Source organism: Opisthorchis viverrini (assembly GCF_000715545.1).
Source record: "Opisthorchis viverrini unplaced genomic scaffold opera_v5_27, whole genome shotgun sequence".
Lineage (NCBI taxonomy): Eukaryota > Metazoa > Platyhelminthes > Trematoda > Opisthorchiida > Opisthorchiidae > Opisthorchis > Opisthorchis viverrini.
This window is the reverse complement of record NW_008751682.1, coordinates 2,124,881-2,146,791: the sequence shown is the minus strand read 5'-3', so window position 1 is coordinate 2,146,791 and position 21,911 is coordinate 2,124,881. Positions and strand designations below refer to the sequence as shown.

The following is a 21,911-nucleotide window of genomic DNA, read 5'->3' as shown; positions in this document are numbered from 1 at the left end:
AGCAGACCTTCAGGCACTATTGCTAAATTTAACTCCCTCACATCATCTGCTGTACGTCTTACGCCATCTGATTATGCACCTCGCAATCCATTCAGCACATGCACACTACAGTGCGGAATGCCACTGGTTGGCTTGATAGCTCGCGCTTAATCATAACTTGTTCATGGTTCATACGCTCTGTTCATTCTCGTTTTGTCCCGATTGTCTCAATGGTATCTGCCACCTTATTTGCCTCCGCGACCTGCCCTTTCCAGCGGCCATTTGTCGTTAGCTTGTCCGAACTAACTGAGTTGTTTTACTGGCTTAGTTCTCCCATGAACGGATAAAATGTCTGGTACCTTGAGTTCTTTATTAATGTGCATGCCACAGTTATGACTGCATGGTGGTAGGCCGCTTTGCAGATTTGGTAGCATTCACGAGGGGTTAAATGCCCATGTAGTGGCCGGTACTTCCTGCAGGGAGTGTCGTCCTGTTGCGCTGCACCATGGTGCGCCCGTGTGCCCTCAACTCCTCTGGTAGCATCGGTGCTTCGCCTATCGCCGGTGATTCTGAGCATGGTCTTTAATTCAGGAAATCAATAAAAAGGCGCTATTGTTTTCTGCTTGTTGCTACTGAGACGGACTCGTCCCGGTTGTGTCATTCAAGTGGCAAAGCTATAAGCTACAGACAATGAGAAAAATGGATAAAGGGAAAAAGCCGGCCACCCGTCTGTTAAAAAAGGAATTCACAAAATACAAATGGAAATGGTCTCGGGACACTCTGATGCACATGTCATAGACCGACGTGCAGATGTTTAGATGCCCTTGTCAGATTTGGAGTTGTACCGACCTAAACCTCACTCGGTCAACCAAGCAAAACACACGCACCTATCTACAATGAAAAATATATGTACAGAGATTTTTCCAACCCAGTCCATTATCTCGGAAGTTCAGTCATATCCGTCCTTATACATTTGATTTCCCCAACCACACCACTACACTGCTTGCTAATATCGGCTTGCACCAGGTCCCTACTTTGATATCATATATTAGTAAACCCAACCGTTGGTCGCTAGCCTACCAAAAACCAACCCGTTCCTACCCTGTCTCATATAACCACCTGTTATCATCACCCTAATCACGGTACACTTCAAGTTTTTTTCTGTGTACATAAATGCACATTTTTGTGTTTGATATTTGCTCAAACCCACTATGTCTCACTAATCCCATCCAGTCCCTTCATCTTCCCAAGCTTTGAACTTCAGCAATACCCGTCGTGGAAGACCTGGTTGGCTGTCATCCACTCTATCTGGTCTATGATCTGCATCCACAAGATCCAGAAATGGACCAAAAATCTTGAGACCTTATAACGACGTGGTTCTACCCTTGTTGCCTTGGCCGGTCTGAAAAGAATCATGCTGCTCATAGAACCGCACATCCCAGCCCAATGACGTTAAATGTGAACGTCCGTTAACAGGGCTGTTCAAAAACCTGAAGTACGTCAGACCAGTGACAGCACGGCAATGTCAAACCAAGTCTGATAGCACACCCGAAACTATCCCTTTCCTATTCTCGGCCGCACCCTCTCGCCCAATCGTTTCATTAGCTGCAAATACGAACAAGCTCCCCACCTGACCCCAAGTTTCTTCACCGCCAATTCATTCCAATTTGCTGAACCTTTCGTTTGAATTTCACCATTTCTGTATGCCTGTTCTTCCCGCAAAATCCAATAACTTTCTATGCAGTTCTTGATCCGGCTGATGTGCTGTCATCATCTCATTCTTTCAAGGAACTATTATGCCCTACTCCATAGCAGCCACACCAGTGCGTCTCTACAGTTTTACCGACACCATGTTTGTGAAATTCTTATCCCCTTTGCTAATCCCCCCACTTCTGCATCTCCTTTTACGCTTTTTGTAACCCTGGCTATGAGCCCAACAATCAAAGGTCATGAAGCCCCAGCGGTGGTTTTAGGTTTTGGTTCAATTTGACGGTCTTAAAGACGCCAACTGTGCTGCCCCAACAGATCTGATCTCCTGTTACCTCATTTTTCACCGTTTACATTTTATTTGCCTACACCAGACGGGAAGCCCTTTGTTTTGCCCTCCCTCGCTTTGTTTTCGCTCTCCACCTTCAAATCCTGATGATCTAAACTTGCCCGATATTCTCTCCAGTAAAAGCGCAGTGAATGTGCTTCCCTGTCTGTGCCGGTTCAGTGGTGACCACGATTTCATTGGAAAATGCCCATCGCCTTTGATGCCGTCCATTTTCCCAATCCCTTTTGTACCCCGTATCCCCGCCGGTCATGCTTTTATTCTGAATGTAACATTATGATACGTCTAACGGTATGCCAACAAAAGTTGGAAACAGAAACCATTATTAATATTATGTGAACGAAACTGGTGCTGGGAAACTCATAGGTAACAGGATTTCATGAAATTCAAGTGAATGTGCGCTGGCTGAAATAATTCAAACTTCCGGAAGCTAATTATTCGGTAGAAACGGGGACAAGCAAGCCTCAGCCGCGAGGGTTCAATCTAAAATTACGACACAAAACGGGGCCAAATTGTTGCACATTTAAAAGGATGTTGGTAGTAATCTTTCTCGGCTGACAATCATGTTGTTTTTCTCCGCAGATTTTTAGTCATCGCTTGAAGTCACATCATCGCTTCGTCATTTTATAGCAGAGAAGAGGCGCCAGTTTGGCACAGGCCTCAACTATTGACTTCTCTACGCACTTCACTCTTACCTACGTGCTGATAATGCCGCCGCATTTAGCAACAAAGCGTCCAAAGCAAACTACTTGAGCCCAGCTAGTAAACAACCACCAAGATGGCGCATACTGATTGGCGCGTTAAATGCCAACCGATTTGCAGATTAAGTGAGAAAAAATCGTTGTAAAGCCCAGAGGCCTACCACTGTGGGGAGCCGAAAAGAAGAGATCTTTTTGCCTACCAACCCTGGAACCACGAGGCCCGGATCTCTCTATAGTACATGACTTTTACGTTTGGAATTCCACACTTTACTTATATCTCCACTTGTACCCCTGCCCCACTTTTGTGTTTAGTGTATGCGTATGACGTGGCTTTTGTTCGTCTTTTCCCTTATATTCATTCGATCTTTAAGCCATTCAGCCACTCCGTGGTCAACATTATGCACATGTGACTGTTTTACGCGGATAGGTCTAAGTGGATCATTTGATTTGGATGACTATCTACTGTCGAAGTTTGCATAGTTATTTAATTTGTCTAGCAATAATAGTGCCGTATGGAAATCCAACTCCAAATTTGTTTTGTTTTCCTGAAGGTTCTGATATCGTGCGCCATTCGAAGATACCATTCGGCTATTACCGTCTCTATAAACGGTCCGAACTCTGGTTCAATATTAATCAGAAATGCAGAATATCCTGTGGACAGCTGGTTTTATTGACGGGGTTTCTTCTTGACGCCTGTTGCACTCACTCCTTTCGGTGTAGGAGCATCAGCAGAGTGCCTTGGCACAAGCATTCAACTATCCACATGCTCTCAGGAATATGATATTTTTGGAAAGCGTCACCGATAATTTGCTCGCATGTCAGGTCTGCAACAATAGAACAACAAAGTTAGCTACCTGGAATTACTGCAAGCGTTAACCGAAGACGAGCAGGCAGCGCTTCAATATTATACAGACATTTTGTTCTCGCTGATACAGTCGCATATCTCCTGATCTCTCGTCTATTCTATTCTCACTGTGCAAAATCTCTTCCTTGCCGCAAAGCAATCGATACTCTCCTACTTCGCTCAAAACCATGTTGCGTCCCTACCTTAAGCGAAGCAAGATTCCTTCAACCCACCGGCACACAGTTAGCCAGTGTGCACATTCAAAGTGCCTATGACCATTTTACCTATTCATGGAGGTGCTTACTGAGACCACACAACTAAGTGGTTGGATAGACATATTCAGCTTTAGGCTGGTGAAGACCGGTTGTGTAATCCCCTACAAACAAATTGGTTTTAATTAACAGTAATCATAAAGCGCATTAATTACTGACTCAAGTCCTGTGTGGTTAAAATGGAAGCACCCAGTCCGAAGCTCTGTGTTCTAAATTTTAACGGATGAAAATTTCATCAAGGAGGGCGTCAGCGCACGATCCACACAGCTCTTGTATCATAGAATAATAGACTGAACAAGAACGTCTAGGTGAGGCTAGAGCAACAGGAATTTCATTTTAATTTTTCCGCGAGCCATCAATCCAAAGAAAATTTCTCCACAGGAATCTAGTGTTTTAATGTCACGAGACAAACGTTCTCAAAAAACAGCCATGGTTTTTGCGGAATTTCTGGAATTTCCACGAATGCGGAATCCGTGGTTTTGGCAAATCCCTCATTATTGAACTTCATCGGTTTTTCCGTCATGTTGAAATAAGCGCTTGTATATAGATTCGCGCGGCACTGGAGGATGATTCAGCCGACTGGTTTGATTCAATAGATGAGTTCAGAGTTCACATCAACGGGGAGAAGCTTCTGTGAATGGTTTATGCTATTTCGAACCACTTCTCATTCCCAGCCTTGCCGCCATGGGCGTATCTAAGGTATACATCCTGTGTGCGGCGTCCACAGACCGATATTTGCAAATTTTTAATAAATCAACCGGTTCAGCGCTTCATGGTTAAATGTTATTCTAACCGAGATGATGAACAGGAAGCCGCTAAAGCTGGTGCGAATATTCCCCTAGTAATTCCGACAGAACTAGGTGGCAGAACGTTATCTGGAAAATAGAAATCGTTTTTAGAAACGTAAAATTTTCGAAGTCATCACAACGGGGATAAACTGCCTATGCAGAATGTATTTCCCCACGCTTTCTATGTATTTGTGCTTGGCAGAAGTGAGCGACCTTCAAAGATCAGCTAACACAGAATTAGAACTCAGCATCTCATCTGACTAGACAATACACTGCGCTCAAAATGGTGGTTCTTGAAGCATTTGTGTGTAAATTGTGCGAGCTTCTATAGCCCACGGTATAGTTATTAGTGCGGGCGATTCCCTCCCACATGTAAATTTGTGCCTGGTATTCCGGATTTGAAACGGACGTGAAACCCCACTCCTTCGCTCCCTGGGAAGCGTCGCTTTCAATAGACATCGTTATATACACAATAAAGTCCAACAATTTCTAGAAAGTTGAAGAAAAATAATGTACTCAGCATTCACCCAGGACAACCACTTTAAGCAATTTTGGCGTTAGGAAATGCGCCCAGGATGCCATATTCCGATTAAGTTAGGTTTCAAATGTCGCCTGCTGAATTTGGATAAGCCTACTCTTACCGCAAAAAGCATAAGAAATGTTTTCCTGCAATGCGTACATATACCAAACAGCTATCCTAATACATTTGTTTAGCACATTAACGACTTTCTATAGAGGAAAAAGTCGGTAGCTCATGTTGCGTAGATGGCCGTTGGCTTTTTCGCTGATTGCAAATGTTTCATCACCACTTGAGGTGACATTATCAGTGCGATATTGGGGAGTGTAGTTGTGCGTAGCGGTGGGTTAGGGGTTGTGCTTATCGTCCGGTTATTCCGATATACGTGCGAGACGTAATTCTCAGAGTTTGGCGTCGCGATTGGAATGATTCATCATGCCTGCCGAAATAGTAACACCAGATTCTAATTCAATTGCGCACGACGTAGAGGATTATTTTGAACGGTTCGACATATTGTGCCTCACAAAATCCGATATGGATGATAAGAAACTTATTGCATACTTCCTACTTTTCGTTGGCAAGGAGGCGTATACGTTGATCAAGAATTTGGTGTATCCTGAATCTCCAATCGATACTTCCTGCAATGTATCGAAGAAAAACGTTCTTCAACACTTCAAGCCGATTAACTTCGTAGCAGCCGAAGGAGCTAGATTAAATATGTTGACCCGCTCTCATTCTCAGTCGGTTCGTGATTTCGTATTGCAGCTGCAGACACAGGCATCCAAATGTGACTACGGTGCCCAATTGGAAGACCAGCTGCGTGATAGGCTCATTGCTTGCATTCAACTGCCCGAATTACAACAGAAGCTACTGCTCTCTCCGGATCAGGAATTTCAAACTATTCGAAAAATATGTTAGCAGTATGAAGATGTGAAGCATGTAACGAAGACTGAGGAAGCAGTCTTGTTACGTTATTCTAAAAGAAATAATTCAAGGATGCAGACGAACAATCAATCCAAACCTCAAAATAATTCTCGTGCCCCAAATTCGTCAATACGCCACTTCACTGTTCGCTGCTCTAATCCGATGGTTCGAAGATTTGGAAAATGTGGACGAAGCCATTCCAGATATTCATGCCCTCACAGACGAGCGAAGAGTTTTATCTGCGGTAAAACAGGACAAACTCAACTCGTCTGTAAGTCCAAGAAGTTCTGTTACTTAACTTCTGACCCAAATAGTGGCGTGAAGGCATTATCGGAAGATATATATACTCTTTCTCTATCTGTTTTGTCCCAAAATTCGTCACGTTTTTGAAACGTTGATATCCGCTTCTGGTCAAAACATGACTTCACTGTTGATGCTGGTAGTGTTTAGTCGATTATTCCACAATCAGATCCAACTGCATTCTACTCCAGTGCCGTGATAGTGCCTGCAGATATTATCATTCGCGGTATCACTGGACATTCTGTACCTTTAGTTGGCACGATCCCTGTGAGGTTGCCCCAAGCTACCTCCATCAATTGTTATTTCTTGGTTTCAACGTCGGTTTCAATCTCAACGATTGTCGGACTCAAGGTTCTGCGCTCACTGCAAACCAGTATCACCTTACCGACTTATGTGAATGAGAACGAAATGAAACAACCGATTCTTAAATGTCCTAAGCCTGCAGGTGGCATGCAAATACCCAGGAGACGAGTTGTTCCATTTGGCTTGCACGAGCGTGTTCGTCAGGCGTTTCAACGAGCTCATGCCGACTACTGTGGTCCTGTTCTCGACAAATGTTATGCTTTAGTCGTTACTGACGCATATTCACGTTGGCCTAAAGTTTTTCTGACCAAGTCTCTAAGTGCCAAATTCACTCAGCAGGCATTGAGGAAAGTCTTCTGCCATGAAAGTGTACCAACTGTTTTGGTCACCGACAACGGCACACACTTCACTGCAAAATTCCTCGAAGAATGGTTGAAGGGTCTTGGATGTCGGCATCTGTTTACTGCTCCGTGACATCCCCAGTCGAATGGACTTGCTGAAAATTTTGTCCGAACACTAAATTCTGCCATTATTGCACTCTCTCTTACTACTTTTGTGGAATTGGACCGTGGGGTTGATAATTTTCTAATGCAATACAGGAACGCCGTCCATTCCGTTACTGGAAAGAGTCCTGCGCTTCTATTTAAATCTCGTTCGTTGCATACACGTTTTGACTGTGCCAAAACGACTGATGTTACATTTTTCTAGGGTAATGATTTGCGGCCTGCTACAGGAATAGTACTCTTATCAAATGGCAAACGAATGGTCACAATTCTCGATTTGGATGATCTCTCTGGTCATCGGATACACATTGACCAGCTTGAGTACAATACCAGAGGTCAGCCTGTTAACGGCACTCCTGCTGTTTCAAACACTAATGAATCCTTTGCAGATGATCTTATGGTATCTGAACAACACGTATCTGAAGAGCACACAACCTGTGAAGAGTCTGAAGTTTCCATTCCGAGAAGATCCAAAAGATTGTGATCACGTCCACCACTGGACTATAAACATCCACACGCTCCTTCAAGGTGTGGCGAATGTGATGAACATGTTTGATACTCTATTCATTGCTGTATTCATGATTCTCTTGTTTTAATATTCCATATGCTGTACATTTAAGCCAGTTTGAATGCATACATGCTGGTTGTTACGCTTCGCTGAATTCTGGATTTCTAGTTTGTTTGGCTATACCGATATACGTACGAAACTCAACTCTCACATTGCAATACGTTGATAGGTGTAGACACCTCTTGATTGCTAGTACAAACCCACCTAATCCTGTATGCATTACCGAAATACTTTCTCTGCCCCAACTGTAACAAACTTGAAGTTATTTTCTAATGACTGCATCCGCGACGTCTTATATCCCGTGCACAACCACCGGATTCTATTGACCTCACTCCATGCCTTCCTATAAGGTTTGATTTTCGGCAGTTGCTACTCCTATCAACAACTATTGTTTTCAACTGGCCCTCCTCTTCCTCGCTTGGAATCTGAATGGCGCACAACTGAACTGAAAACACCTGTTTCCACATCAGCTTTGTTCTACCTGAGTGGATCCCACTGGTCAACAAAAATTTCAGTACTCACAGAATCGCCCCGCCCTGGTCCAAACGACACAATCAGGACGCACCTCAGAGGCTGTCCGCAAACCAAAGTATGTTAGTGCAATTAAGGAACAGCAGGGCCATACCTAAGCTTATGGCGTATACACAGGTATTTTCTCCTTACTCTGGACTGATCACTTGCACTCGGGACCCCGGCTGCCAACAGAATGTTAACGTGACCCCTAGCTGCCTCTGGGTCCAGTTCGTTCAAATCCACCAAAGCGTTCATTGGGGTTGAAACATCCTCCTCGTGGAGTCAATGTTTTTCTCTACAGTTTGCGTTCCCTCCTGTACGTTAGCAAAAGCTAACTACTTCAATGCACTTTTACACCCCAATAGCTCCAACGGCGGCCCCAATGAATTCCTACGGTTTCATTGTAAAAAGTGATTCTGAGACTCAATATATATTCGTCCGTATGGCAAATTCTTCATCCTGGTCCAGCTTTTCGTGACAGTGGCCATAAACTCAGCTATCGACAGCTACACAATCTCTCGTACAGGTCTGACTAGCATCTGTTTTGGTGTGTTCTTTAAAAATCGTACAAACCCTGATAAGTGTCCCTGTCCTCAATATCCGTTGCATTTATATTTTGACACTTTAGTTATGACCTGATCTACGTGGAGCAACACGCCATTTTTCCTGCGACTGATCTGGGCAACCACAAATGACACCAGTCGTGAATTTATTATGGCGACGTCAACACGGTCATATCTTTCGGTATTCTGCCCACAATCAATGCTCCGCACGCAACACGGAATCGTAAGCAACCTCACATCCGTTACGAGCGTCCTCGGTCCCAGTGATAGTTTAACTCGGACAGTAATCGAAATACCAGCATCGGGTGTCTTATTACTAGACTTATGGGGAGTCTCTGACTGAAGCCCTGCAGTCAACTACTACAAAACGAAGGCTTCCCGCACTAAAAATGTAGTAATGCGATGGGCCGTGGTAGTTCATTACACGCCAGGCCATAACGTCTAAATAGTCACGGCGTTGAAGTCCTCCTCGACAGTGTCACTAGGAGTCCCTCGTTTGAGGGCATACGATTTCCGGATCTTTGCCACTAATATGCCGGAAGCTATCCGGACCCTAACGCTTTTCTCCGGTTAATATCTTAGATTCCAAACAGCTCCTTGTGGATATGGATTCTACGGAACCTCGTCCTGTAGACCAAAACCCACAACCTGGCGTAGAAAGACGCGTGCGCATGACGCTCTTTGGAGAGTCTGGATGTACCTCTGTGATATATGGTATTGAAGACGTAAAACATTTCGCAAGTTAGGCGCGAAAAATACACCGGCATCCGGCTGCCTTCCAATACGTTCTTATCAAGCCAAAAAACGGTTTCGCAGATGAGGTCATGAAGAGAAGAACACCTGTCCCATTCCTAACTTTGACAGAGAGATTCTGCCGTTCTTATCAAGCCAAAAAACGGTTTCGCAGATGAGGTCATGAAGAGAAGAACACCTGTCCCATTCCTAACTTTGACAGATTCCGAGATTCTGCAGTGCATGTACACTAACCTAGGGCTGAAGAATGCGGAATTCTCCCGGGCACTTGGCTCGAAACCGATGAACTACAGGGGTCTACAAACACCTACGTGTATCTGATGTCAACCTACCCACTTCCGAAAGGTGGTTTAGGCACACGAATGTTGAACACTCCTACCACAGGATGTAGGGACATGAGGGCTAACTGCCTAACTTAAGGATATGCAATTTCGAACGCCAATGACCCGCCACACGGATGAAGAACGCAGCTGAAGCCCAATCTGGATGTATGTATCCTTGACTCTCATAAAAGTTTAGTACAGTGCTATGCTGCTTAATTCCACACGCCTTCAGCGTATTCGCCGTAGTTGCTGTTGTGGTTAAGAATAATGAAATAAGTCCCTCGTTTGTTAGTTCACTGACTAATTCCTTACAGTGGCGGTTTATTTAACAAGAAGCATCCGCTTTGTATACCTGCTTTGGGCAGAACCTGCATTTTGATTGGCTCAGTTTCCACCGCGTATTGGTCCCTTCATCGGGAGTGAAAGCAGCTGCACGACCTATTAAAAGGGGAGAACGAGAATTTTTAAGCTTTCAGTGGACAGAACTGAAACAGTGTCTTTGAGTCTAATTTACGCCAAGTAAATAATATTCGACACTGGTTCTGTTGGAGAATGGCGGAATAATTTGTCGATTTTCCCAGTTAAAATGGCGTAGCTTACTTCTGTGGGCCAAGTGGTGGATTTTAAGCGTGCTGATTTGCTTTAGGTCTTTTCCGTCACTGAACTTTTCGAAATCGCGTCACTAACGATACCGTATTAATAGGTTAGACTAGCGGTAGCAACATGTCCCCCGTTAGTTCACCCTTGAAATTGACTCAAAAAGTGTGAACGTACAACTGTGCAAGGGGTGAAAGAAGTACAATATTACAAGCGATTTTCTGAGCTACTTTCGTCCGTTGTGTCACTTTCCTCCGTTCTCATTTTCCACCAATGGCGTCCAAGTATTCACGGGCCCGGGCCTACTCGTGTAGTCTGGTCAAACGCTGAGTTCACTGTGTGCTCTGTGCTCGGTGAAAGCGGAAGTAGTGTTATTTTTCACGAAGCCATCTATGTGATGGGATATTTAGTTCACCCCTAGCCACAGAATTTCAATTTCCGCTCAACAGACCTTTTGAAGTACTGAAAACTTCGGATCTTACGTCATATACTTAGCAGCATGGTTCGTTTGCCGGACCATCAGCGCCGTTACACATGTTGTTTCTGTCTGCACGTTAGAACTGGCACAATCCTTCTGGGAATAGGCCAAATCGTCTTACACCTTGTATGCATTTCCCTTCTCATTCTGTCTGCATTGCGTCCGGATATGTTGCAGTCGTCTATCAGCACTGTTGACAAGGGCCATGGTTATGCTGTCGTATCTAGTGATAGATCCGGTGGACGTAAGTTTTCTCATTTCATACAGTGCTAATAAAACTAGATCTACAAACCATAACTACTGTGTTCTTTGGCACAGGTGAACCCAACGAGAATTTGGGATGAATGGTCATGTTGACTTGTCCCAACATGGAAAGACAGGGATAGAGGACCATATCCAAAATACCGCAACAAACATAATCCCATGAATTTTAATTTTGTGAGAACGGATATACAGTGGTATGATACATTTCGTGATGGGAAGAGAACGGGTTTCCTAAAGGCTTTTACATGGACAAACCAGGATTGTTATCGATGTCATTCGAATCACGGCGGAAGCGGAAAAAGGGAGATGTAGTCAGGGTGCACAGAAAGTCAAAAGCCGAGAGGAGCAGGGGTACCAAGGGATGGGATTAAAGGTGGTCGTGGTAGCAGGACCTCTAAGTCGTTTTAGCGATACCAACATTTAGAGTACGGCTACACTATCCGGTTGCGCATTAGGAAATCTGGTATGCGTCTAAGTCATCTGCACTGCCAGATCATTTATTAAAGTGTTGGAGCTATGCTGATAGTCAGCTGTCCGAAAGATCCATCGTTCAAACCCGACCCTGGTTTTTCCGAATGCTCTTGTCTAGGTTTGGACAACCCATCTTCATTTGAGTTGTACGGCAGCTCTGTGGAACAGCTGCCATCACTGGACGATTCTCTGGTACTGTTGCTAGGTACCCTACTAATCCGATGTTCTTTCGGTAATTGCGTTAAGCGCCAGTTGCCTGATCGGAAGTGGTACGTGTTGAGCGGCCTTATTGTACACGCAGAGCTCCGTTCAAAGGTTGATTTTGTAGTGTCTCCATAGAGCAGTGTTTACCTGCATGTCGTCCATTTAGTGTCCGTTTAGAGAAGTTGGTTAACACGAATGAATTCGGGAGTGTTCGGCGAATGAGGTCGCTATATCTCCTCGTCACTACTCGAAGATGTCCAAATCGGTCAAATCACGTTGGTATGACGCTCCCTTAGCCACCGTGTAAACCAGGTCGCCTCGAATGTAAGATGTCTGTCCAACAACCCCGGAAGGACTTTCCTGCTTCGAACAATGCAGTGCGCTTCTCCAACTTGGCATTAAAGTAGCGTCTTAACATGACTACCATTTTCCAAATACCGACGTGGAACCACAAAATCTACAGATGACTGAACGAAGCTGCAAATAGAGAGCTCGGACGCTGGTGACTTGGTTCTTACATACTTCGTGTTACCTCTTAAAAATATGTCCATGCCGTGTTCAGCAAAAATAAGGAGACCTGACAGCCGAACACTCAAACAAGAAACGGTGGGTGAAATGTGTTAGCCAACTGCCTATAGCAATCAATATCGAAGGCGTTGACTTCTGATCTTGTTATTTGCATTTTGTTTCGGCCGTCCCTCTGAAGTGTATAAGTGCTATCCTCTTGGAGGAAGAATCGGCCGTAAGTAGTGGCGCTTTGCATCAGTGCTGTTCAAGGTAGGTCAACAGACATCTTTTGGATACACTTCTCGGTTCAACACTATTCATGCCACCTTCAAATCAGGTCACATCACAGGAGACTTCGCTGCCTTGAAGAATCTTAGCGTGAGGCGTTATTGTTTCTTTACTATTTGATGGTTAAGACGAAGCGGGACTAGTGTAGGGCATGAGAACCGGAACACCTCGTTCAGTTTAATTTCTATGAATAACCGATCGGGTTCATCAGATTTGATTGCCGGTGACCAACCTGTCCATCTTTCCTCTATATACTCCATACAACTGCAATATCAAGGCTGTCAGAAATAACGTTTGCCTGGAATTTTTGAAATTTCTCTGCACTCCTGACCATATGAATACTGTTTGAATTTGATCGATGGACTTCATTACCGTTTGAGTGGCATATCTGACGCACATGTTTTCGAAATCAACAATGGTTATCGCTCTATACGTTTGTCTTCTGTAGTGTTTCGCAACCATGGGCCGTGTACAGTATTTTTAGTCGCCACAAATCTTGACTACCGACGATTGAAGGCAAAGCGCTGAAAAGCAGAGGCGAAGCGAAGGAGGCAAATTTAAGAGATGAGGGTAATTGAGTGAACATAAAAGTATTAATGGTTTGGGCATTTAGTTGTACAGGGAGGGTATGCGTCTACAGCTTGGCGGAAGGCGTACACCAGCCTGATCGAAATGTTTTATTATCCTAATCTGTCTTACTCTTTCATGTTGATACTTATTCTAAAACTAGTAGGGTTAATAAGCCTTGTTAAGATAAACGGTCTTCGGACATGCGTAACACAAGTTTGAGCCAGGGAAATTTGCCTAGTTGTATCAAACTCAACCAAACGTCTACTATATAACTCGCAGAGTGCCATATGACGTATTTTGGGCATAATACCACTGTAAGTTTAACGAAAACTCTACGTACTCCATCACCGGTTTCATTCTTCCTGGGACTCATCAGATAGATGTGTTCCCAGACTTCGTCAACCAGCTTTCATACTTAAGCACCAGATCATACATAAATGTAGTCGTATACTCGGAGATTACGTCTACCTGCGAGTCTAAAGAAAGGGAAGCCGGAAGTGGCGGTCGAAAAGCTCATTAAAGTTCCAAGCAGTGCTGTCTCAGAACTTGTGTCGTTGGGCCTTTCTAATGCATAAGGTGTAACAATCGTTCTTGGCGGAATCACTAACGTAGGTGGCGACTAGCATGACACTACTCGATGTGGACATGTTTCTAGTTATCGTTCTTTTTAATGTAGATCAGATGCTTATAACCCGCAGTACAGTTATGCTCCACTAAGGATGAATAGTTTGTAGTTCATTTTAAGATTACTGCGCTTAACCGGCCTTGGTTCGATTACCACTGTAGTTAAACATTTAATTCGAATTCTTCTGGTCCACGGGTTATTATTTTGTTTGTTCACCAGTCTGCAGTATAGTGGTGCACACGGACGATGAAAGTACACCCAGTCGGTTTATGGTACTGCACACGAGTCGGGAAACTATGCGGTGGTTAAGGCACGAGATTATTGATTGGAAGGCCCCTGACTATAACCCGGGCTAGCAAGCTGGTAGCATCTCAATTCTCGTGCTTACATCGGGTGGCATGACTGCTCAGCACCGATAGGGTGTTACAGCTGAATGGTTAGTTTTTATTTGCAGTAGTTTTTTGTGGGGTTTCCGGAATCTACATATTTTCCTAGCTAATAAGATGACACCAATTCAGGCAATCACTCAGTAAAGATGACACTTACAGCTAACAACACAACCATGACACGTGCAACTCAGCTAGGACTTACGATGACGTTGGAGGGTGACTTAACAAAATTCGAATCTTGTGTCGTACACAGGCCTAGGCTGGACGCTGTTGCGCCCATGTTTTTCAGTCTCTGGAAATGAATATTCTTTAGATGGAATAAGTGAGTTTCTTGGCTCCTGTTGAAAGTGTACTACTTGGATCCGCGGTTCAGTATCTACGTAGTAGATACTTCAATGGCCTAAATGTACCACCTATGACCTTTCCATTCAACCCGTCGAACAAGTGAGAGTTGTTCTGCCGTCAGATCTTCCAGATCCTACCGGGAAGTGATGAGAAAGTTAAGTGTCTCCTATCGACGGTTCCTTGTTTAGTTTCCGTTCTATGCAAAATCCGATATTGCAAGCTTAAGATTCCTACGAGAGGAGCATAGATTTTCCCTGTTCGCAATGTAGGCCCTAATCGTAGTTTTGATGGTCTGCCGTATGAAAGTAAAGGGAATTAGTATCGTACAACATCTGTCTTCTGGTTTTGTTTATCTCACCTCTAACCAACGTATTCTGTCGCTCTGTCTATTGTTCCACAGGCTCTCATGCTCTTTCCATCATTCTTCATTTGGTCCCGGGAATATCGGACCTACAGGACACGTTGGCAGTTCCACCCCAGCAGCAGCAACGTCAGCCAGATAAAACCAATACAGAGGGATCATCTACAGAACCCGTCCGAGCTGCCGATGATGTTAATGCAGAAAATGATAGTGATCAGGCGCTTGCGGATGGCCCACGTGGTTTCATACTCGATACCTACAAGAACACTGATCCTGCTGTCACCATCAAACATCGTCGTCACTTCAGTCCTTATTTTGCTCTGTGTCTATCTACGTTTTCTTTGGCCTTTTGTTGTTTCCTGGTTCATGGTGCAGTGGCCAGACAACCCACTCATCTTTTACCATTCTTTTTTCTGCAAGTTTTTGATTTCATCATATCTCTCCTAACTGTTGTGGGTTACATGTCATCCACGTCGGATGTGCGGTTCTGGCTTCATATGAAGGTAGGTGATTCGCCATCGTTGTTGTACATAGTCCTTTTTCAGCGTTTTAGTGGGCCAACTAAAACCTGTACCGTATATCTCTGAGTAGCTTGCTGACCTTTGTGCTTCCCACAGATTGCTTGTTCGCATTGTATCCATTAACTGGCATGTCTCGATAACTACTTTCGAATTTCCTTGAAATTGTGGTATAACGTACCGATGTCCACCTAGCCCCTTGCAACCAGCCCCTAGCAACCTTGCAGTAGTTCCGGCCGCCTGTGTTGTTTGGGCTGCATGGTAGTCATGAGGTGAGAAGACGGCAGGCCGAACCCTCTGCTAGTTTGTACTCACTCACGTACTCTGTATATCAGAGACCTCAACCACGTATTTCTACGTCGTGGTAGTGACGTCTTTTTCTTGGAGGGGGAAGGAGAAAAAAGGATGCCTGTTTTTGTTTTGTGTTTGCCAGGGGCGAGATGGCCCAAGTGGTTAGAGCGCGAATTTACTGACCGGAAGGTTCGTGGTTCGAATCCGACCTCTGCCACTCGACTTCACCTCTGTAGGCTTGGGCGACCTGGTAGTATCCCAGCCCTCGTGCAACCTTCGGGTGACATGGCAGTTAGGCACCGAAAGGGTGCTACAGCTGAAAGATTTTTGTGTGTGTTTGCCAACAGTCTTCTTCCACGCCAAATTTGTTAGGTCAGCACCCTCAGCTGTCGCTTTTTTCTACATTCAAAGGGACCGTTATAATGAGAGTATTAGTGGATTCTTATGAGTAAGCGGATCGCTTTCGTAGGTAGCTCTGTCCAAACTTCAGAGACGCACGCCTGTTTTTATGCAGAATGACCCATGTCGAACTCGCTCAGCCCTCACCGATGACTTTTGATAATGATGACAGAACTCATGGGAATAGATTCTTCAGAATACGAGCACATCAGTCTTATTAGGATTCGTGATCCACATTTTTATGCTTACAAGGACATCGAGCAGCACCTGTTCAGTTGTCGCAACCTGAAGGACTGATGACATCCGCTTTTAGGTGAGTTCCGCGTAGTTATTTTCACTAAACAAGTTCTTGAGACACATCAGTCCTACTTAGTCTAATATATGAAAAAACGATTCGGTTGTCGTCGCTGCTTCAGGTTTGAACGTTTTTCGAGGAGTTTTGATTTTGACTTCCCGGATCGATTTAATATACAGCTGTCCGAACACTCACTATCTGCACCATTCACTAGCTAATCTGTGTTTCATATTCTGGTAGCAAATGGAACTGTGTAATTGACACTTGGCCGCTGCCATCTTGGGCCTTGAGAACACTCATTGGCTATGCGGCTATTAACAACTGACTGTCCAGTCGATAAATGTTATAGCTTGTCTTATTTAAGTGGTCAAGCTTATTTTTCTAATCTGACTGACCGTACTTTTTGCTCATTCCGTTGATCTGCGGCTGTTTGGCTCTGGTTAGATGGATCCATTTTTTTACTGCATTGGGGAAACGTTGGGGATAAGAGTATGTGTATAATGAGGTTAGGGAGATAACCTGGAGGTGCCCTCTGCTTTAGATGCTGTTCATTACTGTAAGTGAGTTTTGTTGTCTTTCACGCTTTCACTTTCGATCTGCTTCCCTCAAGATTCTCCTGTCAACTTTTTTGGTGGCCGTACTTTCTCTTCCCACTTCTTACAGAACGGATCGATGTACATCAACTCCACCAGTCTAACATTCTTGATGCTCTCTATCTCATGCACATTTCTGGCTTTCAAAGCCTACTGCCTCGGTATGGTATGGGATTGCTACAAATATCTGATGCTGACGTACCACCGTCCGGATCATGGAGAATGGTCGAACGATCCATTTTCGTTTTTCCCTTCGATATGGGGATTTCTGGGTACCGGACGCCGGTCCAGTCTGCTTCGTGGCATGCACGTGCACTCTTCCCACTTCTTACAGAACGGATCGATGTACATCAACTCCACCAGTCTAACATTCTTGATGCTCTCTATCTCATGCACATTTCTGGCTTTCAAAGCCTACTGCCTCGGTATGGTATGGGATTGCTACAAATATCTGATGCTGACGTACCACCGTCCGGATCATGGAGAATGGTCGAACGATCCATTTTCGTTTTTCCCTTCGATATGGGGATTTCTGGGTACCGGACGCCGGTCCAGTCTGCTTCGTGGCAATGCACGTGCAACCACGGATAATCCTTTGTTCCCCGCTGCGGAAGGTGATACGCATAGTGCTCAGCGACCTCCTGCTACTTACGATCAAAGCAATGACCTTCCCAATTACGACGTGAGTGCAATAGTTTTCCTTAGTTTTGGTAGTCAAAGCTGGCAAATATTTACCTTATGTGGATGTGTGGTTTTCCTTAGTTCTGGTTTTACAGTTTTGGTTAGGGAATGCACATAGTTTGCGCTTATTTTCTGTGCTGTAGCGTCCCGTTACTGTTTACCATGAGGGAGTATTGTCTTATCTAAGTAAGCTTCTCAGGCGACCCCCATCGAAAGTCTTGAAAATTGTTTAGTTTGCTTCATAGTTTCGAGCAACTGGACACTGAAGAATATTAGCAATAATGTATTTGTGTATCTCGAGCAGTTCGATACTACAGCAGGGAAGCGCAAGAGGTTAATACGACTGAGTAAATCAACTTTCAAAATTTTACTCCGATTGGATCTTAAGTAGCCTGGGTTCCCACTGGCCTATGCGTGGAAATGTAGATCCAGTTAATGTCATTGAAGTGCTTGCACTATCGTTCCTAATTCATTGTCGACTTGTCATCGTTCTCCCCATTCTCGGTGAGCATTACTTGGGTGCATGATTTGTAGCTGAAAACAACGGAAACTGGAAAAATAACATTTGGATTATTGTTATGGAAGAACTGTGAACAGTCCGTCGATTTATTACTAGGCGACTTTTCAGTTTTTTTTTCACCAGAAAACTCATTTCGTCTAGCTGAGTAGGCTACTAGGTTGGCTGCGTTTTAAGGTTGACAGAAAACGGATGAATATCCTCAAATAGCATGCCAAATCGATTGAAACTTCTCTTTAGTCGGTGTTAGACGACTGTGTCTTAGGTTGGTATTGGGAGAAACTTCGTTCTTACGGGTCACGTAACTTCATTCGATAGTTTCAACCTACAGAATATTGTTGCTTTTTGATGGTTGCTAGTTACTAAGTGGTTTGAAAAAAGGATTGGAGCAGCTTGAGTGAATCTGATCGGTTGAAACATTATACTACACATCTTAACCACTCTTTGATAACCTCATACCATCACTGTCTACTGTGTTAACCTTGCACCGCTTACCAAATGCTACCCGGTTCTAGTCTACCTTCACTGAGACAATTAGAGATTTCCGTCCCGGCCATCGGTTGCCATGACTGCAAGGGTATTTTGTATCGTGTGTTTAATGCATGTTGCGCCGTTTGTGGGTCATGGTTGGTACTCGATGTTCACCTGTTTTCTGCTGGTCTGTTTCATCTTGTTCCTTCCAGTTCTTGTATGATCTTTGACCATTTATCCTATATAGGCAATAGCGTAGTATACGTTTGTCTACACAGTCCCTGATTCTATTTACCGGAGGGCGGTCATTCAAATATACCAATACAGGGCACGGGGTTTCCCTTCTGGAGTACTCCTGCCATGTTATCTGTACTTGGGACTCCGAGTGTCGTCAAGTCTCCCCTGGTTTACATGGAGTAATAATTGTTCTGATTCACTCCCTAGTGGGTATAGAGTACACGTATTAGTGCTCTTCTCAATAGTGCTCTCATCTTTGTCGTGACTAAGTGGGATTCGTCCAGTGAGTTCCACAATGACGACCTGGTAACTGGAACTCCCACGTGTGATTTAGTGTGGAGGTGTAGACAAGGTAAGTGGCACAGGACTGAAAACCAAGATGCACCGTCAACCAAAAGTATGCCGACACTGATGTCGTTTGTAATCGCTCGTCGTCCCACCCTAATGCAGCATTCGCTAATGTTGCCTCATCACTGTTTACCTGAGTAAGGGCTCTATGTAGGGAGGCTGACCGCACTGCATCCCAAATTGATAAGTGCATATCTAGCTCGCTTGATTGGGTATCGCGTAGCAAGAAGCACGCAATAGGGTACGGATTTGGATAGTGGTCACACACAGTTAAGCGCAAGGACTGTGTCAAACACTGTTACAAACAAAGCTGTATACAGATGCTTTCAGGAAGATGAGATACTGTCGCATCATGAATTCCTAGTTCGAAGAAGAAAGACGCTTATATGAAGTATTTCGCGAAATTACATACTAGATAAATTCTATATGACGGTCGCTCAGGGCAAACGGATTCGCACTTCCACGTATCATTAGCATTACCTGAATGATTCCAATAGTTTACGATAGCACGACACAACGGTAGTCCACAAGCATGCGAACACTGAAGAATGCCGTCGAAAGCGAAAAAATGGATCTGATGAACAGTTTCGATTTGGCGCAAAAAGAAGGCAGGAAAACGCAACCAATCAGTCACGCTCAAGAGAATCAAATCACAACGCAGTGCATGTTGTGGAAGGCGAAAATGGGAAATGAGAAATGAAAAAAATGAGATGAAAACTGGAGAAAGCCACTAAGAATAGTATCGGATTAACCAGCGGAAGAAGGTGGAAGACAGATCTGATACGAAACGAATTGTGAGCTATCGAATCAAAACAACGACGAAAACTGCCGGACAGAAGTTATCCAACAAACCCATCGACCAACACGCAGCGCGCATTACAAGCACACCAATGAAATTTCCAGAGGGCTGTTCCCCGATTATCTTGTCACATCGAGGGATATCAGATGCAATTCCGTAGGTAAAATAAACATATGCAGAAAGGGAGGGTGTACTGTTTATATCTCTATTGGTGACAAAATTTCTGCAAGCTGATTACCAATCTCATCGAACAAACCAACAGCTACCTACCTGGTCAGCAACCAATAAACATACCGAAACTATCACTACATCGACGTTTTCAAACAAATTCTGTCTGTCTAAGTAAGTTGTCGAGTGCCCTGTGAGACGATAAATTACAGCAGTTCGGCATATTGAGACAGAGGTACTTTGGATGCTTGAACTGGAAACTGGTTGCAACTATAAAGGATCACGCTTCATACGCGTTGAATGGCACATGCTGGCCGTCATCGTCTATGGTGGGCATAGGGTCACCACAGCTTCAAGGATAGACTGAATGTGTTTGGCCTTCGAGCGTTGGATGGTGAATGCCTATGGATGACTTCCTGAGCCAAAAGAGCATCATGAGTACGCTTTCTGATTTCATAGGGTTAGATTTACATACTTGTCGTACAGAGTTTTCTCTAAGCCTCGGCCATATTTCATGGTGGTGAGTCTTGCGAACTGCAGGTATTGACGACTGCATGTTAACAACAGTCAATCCTGCGAGTTATACGATGTTTGAACCAATGCACTTAAGTGTTCAGAACTGCCATGCTGTCATCTCCTTCATGCTAAATACTGCGGCTTGATACCATGATCCTCTGCATCTTTGTGAGGTTATTGACAATCAAAATAGCACCCACGTACCTGACACTGAGTGTTGTTGAATGGTAGCCGTCATTAGACACACTGGCTATAGAAGTATCCATTGTACCCGATACCGGTGAATTTTTTCGGAGTACAGATGTTATTACCGTCCCCGTAGGGGGCACTTTCAGTTTCGGCTTGGTATCAGTGTTTAACATAGTCACGTAAAATTCGCAGCCTCATGAAACGGCGCAACGTTGAAAAACGAAGTTTTTTTAGATTTGTCAGTCTGAAACTGTTTCTCACTGTCAGTCGACAACCAATGACTGACTAAAGAGCTGTTACCAGCCAGAGTTTGTCATGAATAGAGTTGACCTTAACTGACTTCCGGTTATTGTCCTTTAGGGTGCCCACTAAGATGGGATAATTGTAAACCGATTGGTTTCAAGATACCAGACGACACAAGACTCCATGGATGAGCGAGAAATACTCATCATACCATTAAACTTTTCGCGTGGTGCGTACCCACTTGCCTGTTAAATCCATAGTAGTGAGACGATTAGTTTTGGTAGCATCTTAAGTACCTTTACTCAAATATCTGGTTCTTGCTTCGTTTTGTGGCGATAAACAGTGTTCTAATCATTGTCTTTTGTGATTGAGTACCACACAATTCTGAACCACTGCTACTCTTAACTATACTTCGGAATTCGCAACGGCAAACTTGATTGCTCAATTATTTACAGGATGCTTTGAAAATTCCTGCCAACGCGTACGCACCTCCTCCATACTTTATTCCCGGAGAATTAAACAAGACAAGCTCGCAGACCCCACCACGTGCACACACTGGTAACACTGGGGCAGCTGATAATGTCAACACTAGCAACAACGCTAACGCTAACAACAACAACAACAGCAACGCGGGACCACTGGG

At 44.2% G+C, this 21,911-nt stretch overlaps 2 protein-coding genes across 2 annotated transcripts in view; one reads left to right on the top strand and one right to left on the bottom strand.

Moving 5' to 3' along the window:
• The window catches only part of T265_02225 (hypothetical protein), a gene marked incomplete at both ends in the record, with an annotated part of 9,343 nt that extends 9,082 nt beyond the window's left edge, over window positions 1-261 (bottom strand). Inside the window, one exon of the mRNA XM_009166413.1 lies at window positions 175-261. Coding sequence (XP_009164677.1) covers window positions 175-261 — 87 coding nt within the window. The remainder of the gene's footprint in view (window positions 1-174) is intronic.
• A 10,535-nt stretch (window positions 262-10,796) lies between these two features.
• The window catches only part of T265_02224 (hypothetical protein), a gene marked incomplete at both ends in the record, with an annotated part of 11,644 nt that continues 529 nt past the window's right edge, over window positions 10,797-21,911 (top strand). Inside the window, 4 exons of the mRNA XM_009166412.1 lie at window positions 10,797-11,223; window positions 15,043-15,506; window positions 17,170-17,781; window positions 21,724-21,911. The exon at window positions 21,724-21,911 is cut by the window's right edge and continues 529 nt beyond it. Coding sequence (XP_009164676.1) covers window positions 11,001-11,223; window positions 15,043-15,506; window positions 17,170-17,781; window positions 21,724-21,911 — 1,487 coding nt within the window. The remainder of the gene's footprint in view (window positions 11,224-15,042; window positions 15,507-17,169; window positions 17,782-21,723) is intronic.